This window comes from Vigna unguiculata, chromosome 6, assembly GCF_037176805.1.
Source record: "Vigna unguiculata cultivar grain cowpea cultivar isolate G323 ecotype 2 chromosome 6, ASM3717680v1, whole genome shotgun sequence".
In the NCBI taxonomy this organism is placed as follows: Eukaryota; Viridiplantae; Streptophyta; class Magnoliopsida; order Fabales; family Fabaceae; genus Vigna; species Vigna unguiculata.
The window spans coordinates 19,416,619-19,431,184 of NC_140797.1; the positions used below are offsets into that span (position 1 = coordinate 19,416,619).

General features: G+C 37.0%; 1 protein-coding gene across 1 annotated transcript; it reads left to right on the top strand.

The window, feature by feature from the left end:
- The first annotated feature begins 13,559 nt into the window (after positions 1-13,559).
- LOC146885634 (uncharacterized) lies at positions 13,560-14,139 on the top strand. Its single transcript, XM_085675022.1, has 2 exons — positions 13,560-13,605; positions 13,772-14,139. Exons 1-2 carry the CDS (start codon positions 13,560-13,562, stop codon positions 14,137-14,139), a joined length of 414 nt encoding a protein of 137 aa, XP_085531148.1.
- The last annotated feature ends 427 nt before the right edge of the window (positions 14,140-14,566 follow it).

Sequence of the window (14,566 nt, forward strand, 5' to 3'; positions counted from 1 at the left end):
AGAGGGGATGATGAATTCAAGTGGATTAGAGTGTGAAGTTTGTGTTGTTACTTTAACTGGATTAAAGGTGAAAGAGGGTGGATTTAGAGTAAAGTTTTATAAGGTTTGTGAGTGATTTGATGGATCTGATAGATTAGAAATTATATTTAAATCAAGGAAAAACAAGATTACCAAATTGTCCTTTATTTTAAATATGATTAGAAATTATCATTATATAATTTGATATGCTGTAGAAAAAATATTAATATGCACAAATGAAAATAACATATTTCATTAAAACAATATTTATAAAATAATGTAATAAAAAAAATTTAAAATTAATAATTAGTTTTTAAATTTTATTTTATAACATTTTTAAAATTTTCGTTATGAATTATTATTTTAAAAATAATTTCAAAAGCCAAATTTTTATATCATTTTCATAATTAAGCTTAAAAATGAATTGCGGATATAATTGTTATCTTGATATCACCCTCAAATCATTGCATAACAAATATGACTCAAAAATCGAGGAATTTCCATCGTCCTTCCCATCACTCCCTGCCGAAGTTGATTGGGGGGAGAGGGATGATGAATTCAAGTGGATTAGTGTGTGAAGTTTGTGTTGTTACTTTAAGTGGATTAAAGGTCAAAGAGGGTGGATTTAGAGTAAAGTTTGTTAAAGTTTGTGAGTGATTTGATGAATGTGATAGGTTAAAAATTATATTTAAATCAAGGAAAAACAAGATTACTTAATTGTCCTTTATTTGAAAAATTATTAAAAATTATCATTGTATAAGTTTGATTTGTGTAGAAAAATTATTAATATATATGAATGAATATAAAATAGTTTATTAAAAAAATATTTATAAAATAATGTAATAAAGAATATTATAATTAATAATTACTTTTTAATCCATATTTTATAACAATTTTCAAATTTTTGTTATTAATTATTTTTGTAAAAATAATTTCAAAAGCCATATTTTTTCATGATTTTTATAATTAAGCTGAAAAATAAAATGCGGACATAATTGTAATCTTGATATCACCTTCAAACCATTGCATAACAGAGATGATTGCAAAATAGAGGAATTTTCATCTTCCTTCACCTCTCTCTCTTTCAAAGTTGATAGGAAGGAGAAGGATATGATGAATTCAAGTGGATTAGAGTGTGAAGCTTGTCTTTTTCACTTTAAGGGGATTAAAGGTGAAAGAGGCTGGATTGAGAGTAAAGTTTGATAAAGTTTGTGAGTGATTTGATGGATGTGGTAGATTAGAAATTATATTTAAAACAAGGAAAAACAAGAATACCAAATTGTCCTTTATTTTAAATATGATTAGAAATTATCATTATATAATTTGATTTCTTGTAGAAAAAAAATTTTAATATGCACAAATGACAATAACATATTACATTAAAACAATATTTATAAAATAATTTAATAAAAAATTTTAACTTTAAGAATTACTTTTTAAATCTTATTTTATAGCAATTTTAAAATTTTGGTTATGAATTATTATTGTGAAAATAATTTCAAAACCCAAATTTTTATATCATTTTCATAATTAAGCTGAAAAATAAATTGCAGATATAATTGTAATCTTGATATCACCCTCAAATCATTGCATAACAGATATGACTCAAAAATTGAGGAATTTCTATCTTCCTTCCCATCACTCACTGCCGAGGTTGATTGGAGGGAGAGGGGATCATGAATTCAAGTGGATTAGAGTGTGAAGTTTGTGTTGTTACTTTAAGTGGATTAAAGGTGAAAGAGGGTGGATTTAGAGTAAAGTTTGTTAAAGTTTGTGAGTGATTTGATGGATCTGATAGATTAGAAATTAAATTTAAATCAAGGAAAAACAAGATTTCCCAATTGTCCTTTATTTTAAATATTATTAGAAATTATCATTACTCCATTAATCACCTGATTTGACTTTTGAGAGCTTTGGCTGACTTAAGCTTTGGAGTCCTTTCTGCAGGTAACCCCTCCCGGGTCCAAGCCGATATATACAAAAAGGGGAGAAGCAAACAGAGGAGATAGCAGATATGGGTAAGGTGGTACTTGTGCCTAACTGATCTTATTTGTCCCTTCTGCAGGAACAATTGGTGTCCACCATAGGGCACAAGACAACACCTTAATACCCGTTTTTCTCCGAAGATGGTTTCAACCCATGGTAGAACTGGACTAATGAGTGTGTATTTTTGCCCTCATTTAATGTTTAATTCTAGGTATTTAATTGAATTTGTGTGCATAAAGATGGATTTAATTGAGATTTCTTATTATTCGGTTTATTGAGCATGAGATACTAAAACATGTTAAAAATATTTTTTTAGTTGCATAAATGTTCTTTGGATATTTTGAAATGTGTTAGTGCAGCCGCAGCTAAGTTTAGCTTTTGGAGGTGTGGAAATAAATTGATTAAAGCTTCATGACACCTTAAAAATAAATCCAAGAATAAGAAATTGTCAAAAGCACAAAAATCCAAGCCAAGCATTGCATGAAGACGACAAGAAAAGCTTGAAAAAGTGAAGAAGTTTGGCTAAAAATCAAGAAGAGAGGAAAGAAAAATTGGACCTTGCGGTTTTCTTTATCTTTATGATAGAAGATAATTTGGGAAAATATATCTTTAGATATTTTATTTGATATTTTTAAATAGTTATCTTATTTAATTATATCATAAAATATTAAAAGATAATAACTACCAAATCTTTTTAAATATGACAAGATCTTCTTGAATCTTTTTAGTTTCACAACAAACAAATATATCTTAAAGATGTTGGATTATTTAGAAGATAATTTAAAGGGATTGCAAAGGGTTGATTTTGGAAAATTAATACAAATACTAATTGGTGATAATTTATCATATATCTTTAATTAATTAATTTAATTATATTAGATATTGATATTATCAACCAATTATATTTGTCAAATAGTCTATATGTTTCCAAATATTTTTAAATATTTATCTTTATCTTTATTTAAAAGATATTTGAGAGATTTTAGCAACAGAAAATCCCAGTCCAATTCCTATATAAAGACACCAAGGGAGAAGCATAAAAGAACAAGCTCGGCACGTCGGAATTGAGGAACCCTTAGGGGGACCTAATTTCTTTCTCTCTCTTTTCTTCTCTCTATTCTTCTCTCTTTATTTTGCATTCATGGAGTTCTAAACTTCTTGGGTTGATTCCATTGTAATTTCTTAATTGGATTTTGAGGTTAGAATATTGTTGAGGTTTTAATTCATCTATGTCTTTTATCTTTGAATCACGTAAAAAGTAATGATTTTAAATCTATATGCATGTTGATCATATGAGTTCATGGGTTTTTAAATTTAATTGAGACTTTGCTTTGATTTTATTTAGAAACTTTCATGTGATTGAATGAGTTTTTACCAATAATTGAGACTTTACTTTGGTTAAAGGTATTTACTCTGACAAAAATTAATCGAGACTTTACTTTGATTAATTAAGCTTTTTATTTAGTGAGGAGATAAAAGAATAGACATGATTAGGCATAGTAAAATTTGATTGAGACTGTACTTTGGTTGAATTTACTGTGGATAATATAAAAGTTCTCATTTTTAATTGAGAGTGTACTTTGGTTAAAAGTGAGAACGCCAACAAATTAATTGAGACTTTACATTGATTAATTTGTTAATCTACAACAATAATTAATTGAGCAATAATCTTTAGATAACTGATGATGAATCTATTTTGAAAAAGCAATGGAATCAATCTATTTTCATTACTATTGTTTCTATCTTATTTATCTTTTTATCTTAATCCTCCCATATTTTTATTGTTTTACTTGATTAACTCTTTTGTATACTTTTATAAGAACTAATTTGTTAAAAATCAATTCCGTGTTCGTTGGGAGACGACTTAGGGTTGACTTAACCCATACTAAACTTTTGAGTACTTTCTTAACAATACTGAAGTTGTTATAGATAAGTAGTATTAATTTGATCGCTTGACGACAGCGTTATCAAATTTGGCGCCATTGCCGGGGAACACGGTTAGAATTTTTATCATTTTAGGTCTTGTTTTTTTTTTGTTTTTTTTTCTTTTGATTTTATTTTTTGTTTATCACTAACATTTTTTTTGTCTCAATTTTTTTTTCTAACATTTTTTTTTTCTTTAGTTATTTTTTTAGTTATTTTATTTAGTTATTTTTTTTAAGCATAATTTTTGTTTGAGGATTTTTGTTGGGAAATTTGTGAAACTAGTTGGGAAACACTTTGGCTAAGGAAAGACAAGGTACTTAAGCTGTCCATTGAGACGCACCTCTCTTTCCTGGAAGTTTACTCAACAAGCTTTCAACTTATTTCTTTTTAGAAAACCTCTTTCAAAAATGCAAAATAATTTTTTATACGAAAGTAATCAACATTGTAGTTTTCAAAGGGATTACAATTGCTATCCACAACAACCATGTGATTTTCAGCAACAAATTGTCACACCTACTTTTGCACCTGATATAAGTGGGTTAACTTTACGACAATTTAATGATCTATATCCTAGATCATCTTTTTTGGGATATGAGCAACAACCATATTATGAGTGTCCACCTCAACAACCATATGTTCCAAATAGTTTTCAGCAACAATATGTACCACCACAGCAAGTTGAAGCAACCAATAGACCATCCTAAAAGGGAAGTTATGATATTAATGGGTGAAGTTATAAAGAAATTAGAGTCCATGGATGAAAGGTTGCGAGTTGATCAACGATGCAGAAATATTGAGCAAGAATGGTACAAAAATAAACAAATATTGTCTGATATGTTGAGGGATGCAAGTAAGAACAACTTCATAGAATTACTTGTAACTGTTAATACCACCCTTCAACCCCATCAGAGATTTCCTGAAAATCCAGATTTTAATGAACTTCGTCATGAAATCAAAGATGTGCTTCTGAAGTTGGCCATTAGAGTTGAACAAATGTCTGAAGATTTGAGTCAGCTAATGAATGATGCAGTGAGAAAGGTCACTTTGGAAGATATGATGAAAATGATGACTGAAATGATGAAGATGAATCAGACAGATCAGAAAGAGATGATGAATGCCGCCACACAAAGCTTGCAAAATCAGTATGAAAAATCAATTGCGGAATCACATCACATTGATATATCTACTGATAGATATAATGATGCTCATAGTAATATGTCTACTGATGGACATATCAATTTTGCTAAAGTTGTTGCTGATGAAGAAATTAAAGATTCTCACACAAACATATCTATTGATGGATATGTTGATGCTGCTCAATGTGAATATAAAATTGTACCCGTTGATGAGAATATGAGTAATAATGATCATTCTCAAGAGCAAAGTTGTGAGAACAGTACAATAGAGGAACCAAGTGCAGTTGAAGAGAAAACAGTATTCAAAGATGTAGCTAAAGCATCTACTATTGCAACTGACTTGGTTAATGATGAAGCAGCAGAGTCAACAACACCAGGTGAAAATTTTTGCTCAGAAGATGAGATTATGAGGATTACTAATGATCTGCATAACCCTTCGAATGCACCTGATGATGCTCAAATTGAGTTAAAGCCACACAGTCCACACATCAAGTTTGTTGATGTGAATGATGCAAATAAGTTTTTAGTGGTTATCTTTGTTGACATGGCTGTAGAAACAGAAGAAAGGTTGTTGCAACAGGTAAAAAGCTTAGATTCAAATTCTTTTGAAAGCATTGTTGATAGAAAAGTTAATTTGCATGCATGTTTGTTTTTTGTTTCTGTTTTTAATTTTAAAAATATTCAAAAATATTCAAAAATATGTGTTTTTGTTTTCTTTAATAAAATTGTACAAGCTGACTTGTACATTATAGAATTAAAGAAAATAAATTTTGACATATGGCCAGATTGAGCCAATAGTCACAAGATTTTTCGTTTCCTCCCAAAAATAAGTTCATCAAGGACATTTTTTTCATTTTTTGAAATAAGTGTGGGGGAAACAAACTGTAGGTAGAATTTTTCTTTTTTCTGTTTTTCAATTTTTTGTTTTTGTTTTCATTTAAAAAGAAAAGAATTGTGATTTGTTTTTGAGAAAATTGTGAAAGTATTAACTTTTTACTAAGTGAAACTTTTAAACAATATGTCTCATAAGAAATCTGCAAAAATATTTCCCTGCTTTCAATAAAACATATTAACATAGTATCTTGGGATTTGATTCAGTAGTTGGGATGATCATAATTCTAGAAAAATAAAAGTCATGTTGATATGAGTGGATTGTTTCTATGATTTGCTAAATGAGTTGATTTGAGAATTTCTTGATTAAATCTTTTGCTAAAAGAGCTTTGACCTTGTGAGTCTTGAGCTTTAATGTAAAGGATGGATCACCATATGACATTCCAATATTTTTCTTGAGTCACTAGCTCATGTTTGTTTATACTCAAATGTTTAACTTGATTCTTTTGTTTTGCATCTTAGGTGAATATGCATGATTTGATATGATTGAGGCATTTCTTATTTTTAGCTACTTGGCCAAATAAGCCAACCTTGATATTAATCCATTGATAGCCCCTTTGAGCTTTTAAACCTTTTTTCCTTGTTTTAAGCCTATTGCATAACCTTGAAAAGAAAAAGACCATATTCTACCTTAGGAAGAAAGAAGGAGCCAATGGATTGTGTTCAGGAATGGTTGAGGAATAAAGTGTGTGGGTGAGTACCTCACCCACAAATTAATAAAAATGGCAAAAGGAAAAATTGTTGATGAAAAAGTGTTGAAATAATTGCTTTCTAAAAAAAAGAGCAACAAGCAATAAACGAAAAATAGTTGTTTTTGAAATTATGCTCCATTATTTTTCCTACATTACTATTTCAAAAACCCAAAAATCCTAAAATTTTTCCTACCTTTGCCTTAGCCCCATTATAACCTATGAAAAGTCCTCATGATCTTTGAATGAATATTTTTCTGAAAGTTTGTGAATATTAGAGTATTGTTAAGTATTAGGAGTGTTTACTTGCATGAGTATTTAGAGTGAAAACACAAGCCAAAACACTTGAGCGAATTTTGGTGAGAAAATACACATTTAACTTGAGTGTTTTCTGATTGTATATGCATGATAACTTGATTTCTAGAGTATTGATTTGTCTCCAGTGATGTTCATTCCTTTGATCCAGTGTTGATGTGAAATAAAATACCTCAGAACAAGTTTTGAAATTGCTTAATTTTGCCCAGGAGTGCAAAAGGATAAGTGTGTGGGTATGATGAGTCTGTATTTTTGCCCTCATTTAATGTTTAATTCTAGGTATTTAATTGAATTTGTGTGCTTAAAGATTGATTTAATTGGGATTTCCTATTATTGGGTTTATTGAGCATGAGATACAAAAACATGTTAAAAATAGTTTTTTAGTTGCATATATGTTCTTTGGATATTTTGAAGTGTGTTAGTGCAGCTGCAGCTAAGTTGAGCTTATGGAGGTGTGGAAATAAATTGATGAAAGCTTCATGACACCTTAAAGATAAATCCAAGAATAAGAAATTATCAAAAGCACAAAAATTCAAGCCAAGCATTGCATGAAGACAGCAAGAAAAGCTTAAAAAAGTGAAGAAGTTTGGCTAAAAATCAAGAAGAGAGGAAAGAAAAATTGGACCTTGCGGTTTTCTTTATCTTTATGATAGAAGATAATTTGGGAAAATATATCTTTAGATATTTTATTTGATATTTTTAAATAATTATCTTATTTAATTATATCATAAAATATTAAAAGATAATAACTACCAAATCTTTTTAAATATGACAAGATCTTCTTGAATCTTTTTAGTTCCACAACAAACAAATATATCTTAAAGATGTTGGATTATTTAGGAGATAATTTAAAGGGATTGCAAAGGGTTGATTTTGGAAAATTAATACAAATACTAATTGGTGATAATTTATCATATATCTTTAATTAATTAATTAATTTAATTATATTAGATATTGATATTATCAACTAATTATATTTGTCAAATAGTCTATATCTCTCCAAATATTTTTAACTATTTATCTTTATCTTTATTTTAAAAGATATTTGAGAGATTTTAGCAACAGAAAAACCCAGTCCAATTCCTATATAAAGACACCAAGGGAGAAGCATAAAAGAACAAGCTCGGCACGTCGGAATTGAGGAACCCTTAGGGGGACCTAATTTCTTTCTCTCTCTTTTCTTCTCTCTATTCTTCTCTCTTTATTTTGCATTCATGGAGTTCTAAACTTCTTGGGTTGATTCCATTGTAATTTCTTAATTGGGTTTTGAGGTTAGAATGAATTAATTTCTTTGTTCTTTTTATTATTGTTGAGGTTTTAATTCATCTATGTCTTTTATCTTTGAATCACGTAAAAAGTAATGATTTTAAATCTATATGCATGTTGATCATATGAGTTCATGGGTTTTTAAATTTAATTGAGACTTACTTTGATTTTATTTAGAAACTTTCATGTGATTGAATGAGTTTTTACCAATAATTGAGACTTTACTTTGGTTAAAGGTATACAACCCCACAGAAGAAGAAAGCGAATACAACCCCACCCCTCACACTTTCACCACCACCCAACAAACGCCCATTCCCTCAACCGATCCCACTCACTTCCCCTCCACCCTACCAGGGCACACCGCGACCCCTACCCCTGCCACTACCCTCCCTACCACCTAGGTCCACTACAATATACCCACCACCCTACACACTACCCATGCCCTACCTTACAACACACACTACCTCCCTGCAACCCACATCCCCCCTCACAACTTCACCTCCACCTTTCCCACTCTTATCCACAATCCCATTCCCTCCATCCACTACCACCACACCAACCCAGACGTCGCCACCCCTTCACCGACTTCATCACCAACACCCCCCTTCCCGCCCAGTGGGAACCCTTCACACTAGACCGCTACACTGGTGAAACTGATCCCGACGAACACCTTAAAGTCTACATCACCCATGTTGCCTTGTACACCTCCCAAGACGCAGTCTTCTGCAAAGCCTTTCCCACCACCCTCAAAGTCCCTGCTCTCGAATGGTTCACAACCCTCCCACTTTACTCAATCGACAGCTTTGACGCCCTCTCACACATGTTCTTAACCCATTTCGCTGGCAACCGCCCACATCAAACTACTACAATCTCCCTCCTAGGCATCAGGCAAGAAGAAGGTGAGCCGCTCAGGGCCTTTATCGATCGTTTCAGTAAGGCAGCCCTTCGCACCCCACACCTCAACCAGAAAATGATCCTCCAATGTATGGCCCTTACCCTCCTACCCGGTCCCTTCGCCAACAATCTCTACCTCCACCCACCTGCCTCTATGCACGAGCTCAAGTTGTGTGTTGCCGACTATGTTCGCATGGAGGAAATGCAGACCTTCCACACCAATTTCTGCAATGACTATGCAGCCATCACCGCCAACCCCACCCCACCCTCCCCAGCACTGATCCCAGACCACGAGAGCCCCGCCAACCACGCTTTACTAGATATGCTCCACTTAATGTCCCCAGATCCCGCCTCCTTGATGAGGCCTTACGAGCTGACCTCATCCCGCCACCACGCAAGACGACCACTCCCCCCAATGTTGATATGACCAATATTGCCGCTACCACCACAATCATGTCCACACTACAAAGGACTACAAAGCACTCCAGGATAAAATTGAAGAACTGGTTCGTGCTGGTCACTTTTGCCGCTTCATCCGCAGAAAGGATCATCCCTCTCGAGCCCGTCACCCTTCTCGATCTGACCATAGACGCCCTCGCCACGACTCTTGCCACGACAGACGCCCTAACCAACCCACTAACCAGGACCGCCAACCGGCTCGCACCGATGTTACCCCTGCCGACCCTCCCCTACGTGGCACTATCAACACCATCTCTGGTGGTTTCGCTAGTGGAGGATCCACCTCTTCTGCCAGAAAGAAACACTTCTACCGTATCCAATCCATCAACCATATTACCCATTCCCATCACAGACACCGCATGCCTCCCATCACCTTCACGGACGATGACTTCCACGACCTCGATCACCAACAAGACGACCCCATCATCACTATTGAAATAAAAAACTACGCAGTCAATAAAGTTCTTGTCGACCAGGGCAGCTTCGTTGACATCCTCTCCTGGGTAACATATTAAAAACTCCAACTCCCAGACATTACCATGGTCCCGTATGATGAACCAATCTATGGCTTTTCTGGAGAACAAGTTTCCACCCCGCTACATTGAGCTTCACACCGTATTTCGTGACGGAGCCCAAACTAAAACCATTCCCATCCGCTTCCCCATCGTTGATGCACCCTCATCCTAAAATGTCCTCCTTGGCCGTCCCTCGCTCAACACCCTCGGCGCCGTCGTCTCCACCCCTCACCTGGCCATGAAATTCCCTTCCCCTTCTGGCGACATTCCCACCGTCCATTGCGACCAACGCCTGGCACGCGAATGCTACATGGCCAGCCTACGCCCACAAATCCCAATCGACCAAACCAACCGCATCGAGCGACCACCTGGCTCCGGGATCGCAATATCGGGCGAAGATCTAGACCCCAAAGTGGGCCGAGATGTTCATCTCGAACCTGTTGAAGAAACCTCTCCCCTGGAACTTCCGAATGGCCACTCCATCAACCTAGGCACTGAATTAAACTCTGACGAGCGTGCCATCATCACACTTGTTCTAGTCGGCAACAAGGACCTTTTCGCTTGGTCAGCTGCTGACTTACCTAGAGTAGACCCTCTGGTAGCATCCCACAAGTTATCCATGTACAAAGAAGCCCGCTATATCTCTTAGAAAAAATGCAAACTCGGCGAGGAACGACGCCTAGCGACTAAGGTCGAAGCCGATAAGTTACTGAGCACAGGATTCATTGAAGAAGCTCAATACACCACTTGGCTTTCTAACGTAGTCTTGGTGAAGAAAGCCAATGACAAGTGGCGATTGTGTATCGATTACACAAATCTAAACAAAGCCTGTCCTCGAGATGCATATTCCGATTACAATCAAATCCCCATGGCCGCATCCGACATGAACAAGACCGCCTTCATCACAAACGACGCCAATTATTTTTACGGAGTTATTCCTTTTGGCCTCAAAAACGCCGGAGCAACCTACCAATGGTTGATGGACAAAGTTTTCAGTCATTTGATGGGACAATGTGTCAAAGTATACGTTGATGACATGGTTGTCAAATCTCCAAGCCATCACCAACACGCGCAGGACCTCTCAGCAGTCTTCTCCGCATTACGCCAATACAACCTTCACCTTAACCCCGACAAATGTGTATTCGGCGTCGACCGCGGTAAATTCCTAAGATTCATGCTAACCCAGCGCGGCATAGAGCCCAACCCTGAAAAGTGCAAAGTGATTATCGAAATGCGTTGTCCCACCAACATCAAAGAAGTCTAACGCCTTATAGGCCTCCTTACAGCCATTTCCCACTTCCTGCCCAAACTAGCTGAATAAACGCAACCCATAATACAACTCCTCAAAAAATCTGCCAGGTTTACGTGGACTGACGACTGTGAACAAATTTTCCAAAAGTTGAAAACCACCCTTACCTCACCACCTATCCTCCACAAGCCGGATACTCATCAACCCCTGCTGGTTTACATCACAGCCACCGATCACACCGTCAGCGTCGCGCTTGTTCAAGATGTAGGCGGCACGTAGCATCCTGTTTACTTTGTCAGCATAACGCTGCAAGATCCTGAAACCAGATACCAAATGGTGGAAAAGTTGGCCCTATCCTTGGTGCACGCAGCTCGCCGCCTGCGCCCATACTTCCAAAACCACAGCATCACCGTCAAAACCGATTACCCGATCCTGAAGATATTGCAAAAACCAGAATTGGCAAGACGGATGTCATCTTGGGTCGTTAGTTGTCCGAGTTTAACATTTTTTATGACCTCATGGCCCCATAAAAGCCCAAGGCCTCCTAGACTTCGTTAATGACCTGCAACAAACACAGAAAGAGGACAAGTGGACACTTCATGAAGATGGTTCTTCAAATCCAAAAGGTGTTGGCGCTGACATCGTGTTAGAAGGCCCCACTGATATCCTCATTGAGAAATCCCTCCACTTCGCCTTCAAAACATCCAACAACCAAGCCAAATACGAAGCCATCCTTGTCGGCCTTTCCCTGGCCCGTGAAGTTGGCATCAAATCTTTAACGTGCACAACCGACTCCAAGCTTACTGTGGGCCACCTGAATGACGAATTCCAGATCAAGGACCCTACCCTTTTACAATATTACCATCTAGTTTGTGCGGTCATTGATGACAAACGCCAGCCTTGGCCAAATGCAGACAAGAAGAGTGGTCCTCAACTGTTGACAGGGCCCAAGCTTTTATCTTTTGGGCCAACATTGTTTAAATACTAGATTAGGATTTTATTTTGGGCTTTGTATTTTGGGTCCAATAGAATATGGTTTTCTTTGGGCCATGTATTGGGCCTTAGAAGAAATTGGGCTTTAGAAGTAATTTTGGACCAAAAAGGGGAAATGGGCCAAATGGGCCAAGAGTAGTGTGTCTACTCTAGAAAAGCCTAGAAGCTTCTCAAACTTGCTCTCCAAGGATGAGAGTTAGCTTCCCATGGCAAGACAAGTGTGACTTGCTTAGGTGGCAAGTCACACCTTCCACATGCTCCTTTTTGGCTCCAAAATTCAACTTTCTAGACTCCTTTTTCCCTCCACTTTTTGGAGACTCCTTGGTCTCATTTTAGCCTATAAGTAGAAGGCTTAGAAGATGTATTTTTCAGCTTGAAATTGAGTAATGAATTGCTGCCCAAATTTGTGCACAAATCTCTTTTGAGCTCACCTTAGAGTAAACTCTTCTCTAGTTTACTCTAGTCTTCTTCCTTAGGAGTTGGCCTCACCTCTCTTAAGAATCCTTTCACCTACACCAAACTAAACACCTTAAGCTTCTTTCCTTCATGCTTCCGCATCCAACACCATCCATGGAGCCTCCATTCTTCATGCAAGCTTCAATGGAGACAAGAAGAAGCCATCAGTCATTCAATCCGCTTTTGACCAAGTCCGCATCGAACATATCCCCAGGACTAACAACATCAGAGCCGACATCCCATCCAAATTAGCCAGTACCAAATTAAAAAGCCGCCATCGATCCTTATTGCAATAAACACTATCCACACCTTCCATCACAAATACTTGCCACAACCTAACCCATACCCCAGCTGACAACCTCACCCATCCCCAAGCCCACAACTGGACCACCCCTTATATCCAATATCTCCAAACTGGCAACCCCCCACCAAATGCTAACAAAACTTGGTTGGATAAGGCCGCCAGATATACCATGATAGGTGATGATCTTTACAAACGCGGATATGGCCAACCGCTTCTCAAATGTGTCGCTGCAGAACAAGCGCAGTACATCATTAAGGAGTTGCATGAAGGCATTTGCGGCTACCATTCCGACGCACTCACTATGGCTACCAGAATCCTTCACGTTGGTTACTTCTGGCCAACCATAGAAGCGAATTACCAAGACTTCGTCAAAAAATGCAAACCATGTCAAAAACATGGCAACCTCATCCACCAGAAACAAGAACAACTTCATTCCATACTATCCCCGTGGCCCTTCGCTAAATGGGGGATGGATATCCTCGACCCCTTCTCCCCCAGCAAGGACCAGGTAAAATTCTTAATAGTAGTTGTTGATTATTTCACCAAGTGGATAGAAGCCAAACCACTGACCACTATTACAGCTCAACAAGTCCAGCAATTTGTTTGGAAAGATATTATATGCCGATATGGTGTTCCACATACCATCATCACCGACAATGGCCGACAATTTAAAGATAAGGAACTAGCCAAATTCTATGTTGGTTTGGGCATCAAACACATAACCAGTTCTGTGGAACACCCACAAACCAATGGAGAGACAGAGGCGGCCAACAAAGTTATCCTACTGAAACTATGCAAGCGGTTAGACAGCGCCAAAGGACGATGGCCCGAAGAACTGGTAGAAGTACTATGGGCTTACAGGTGCACACCTCAGTCAGCAACAAACGAGTCCCCATTCAGCCTAGTATACGGTGCAGACGACATGATACCCGTCGAAATTGGCGAACCATCCCTGCGCCAAGAACTATATGACCCAACCCACAATCATCAAAACATGGCCACTCACCTCGACCTCCTATCCGAGCTCAGAGAAAAAACTTAGATACGCAACTTAGTCGCCAAATAAAGAGCTGCTAGGAAGTATAGTGCCAACCTTTTCCCATGATCGTTCATAAGAGGAGACTTAGTGTGGAGAATGGCCAGCAGTGCAAGAAAGAAGGATGGCAAGTTCTCTGCCAATTGGGACGGCCCATACCGAATACGCGAAGACACTGGAGGAGGAGCATATCGCCTAGAGCATTTATCTGGGGAAGAATCTCAAGTACTACTTTTGTTAAAAACACATATTGTATTGCACCAAAACACTTGTAACCCTATATGTACTCTTTTTCCTCACCTGGTCTTTTTTCCCCAAGGAGGGTTTTGGTCGGGGAGGTTTTAACGAGGCACCCCAGAATCAATGAATAATACAAAGGGTTCCCAACTTACGACCATTCTTTACTTCATTTCTCATATTCGTTTAAGTTCCC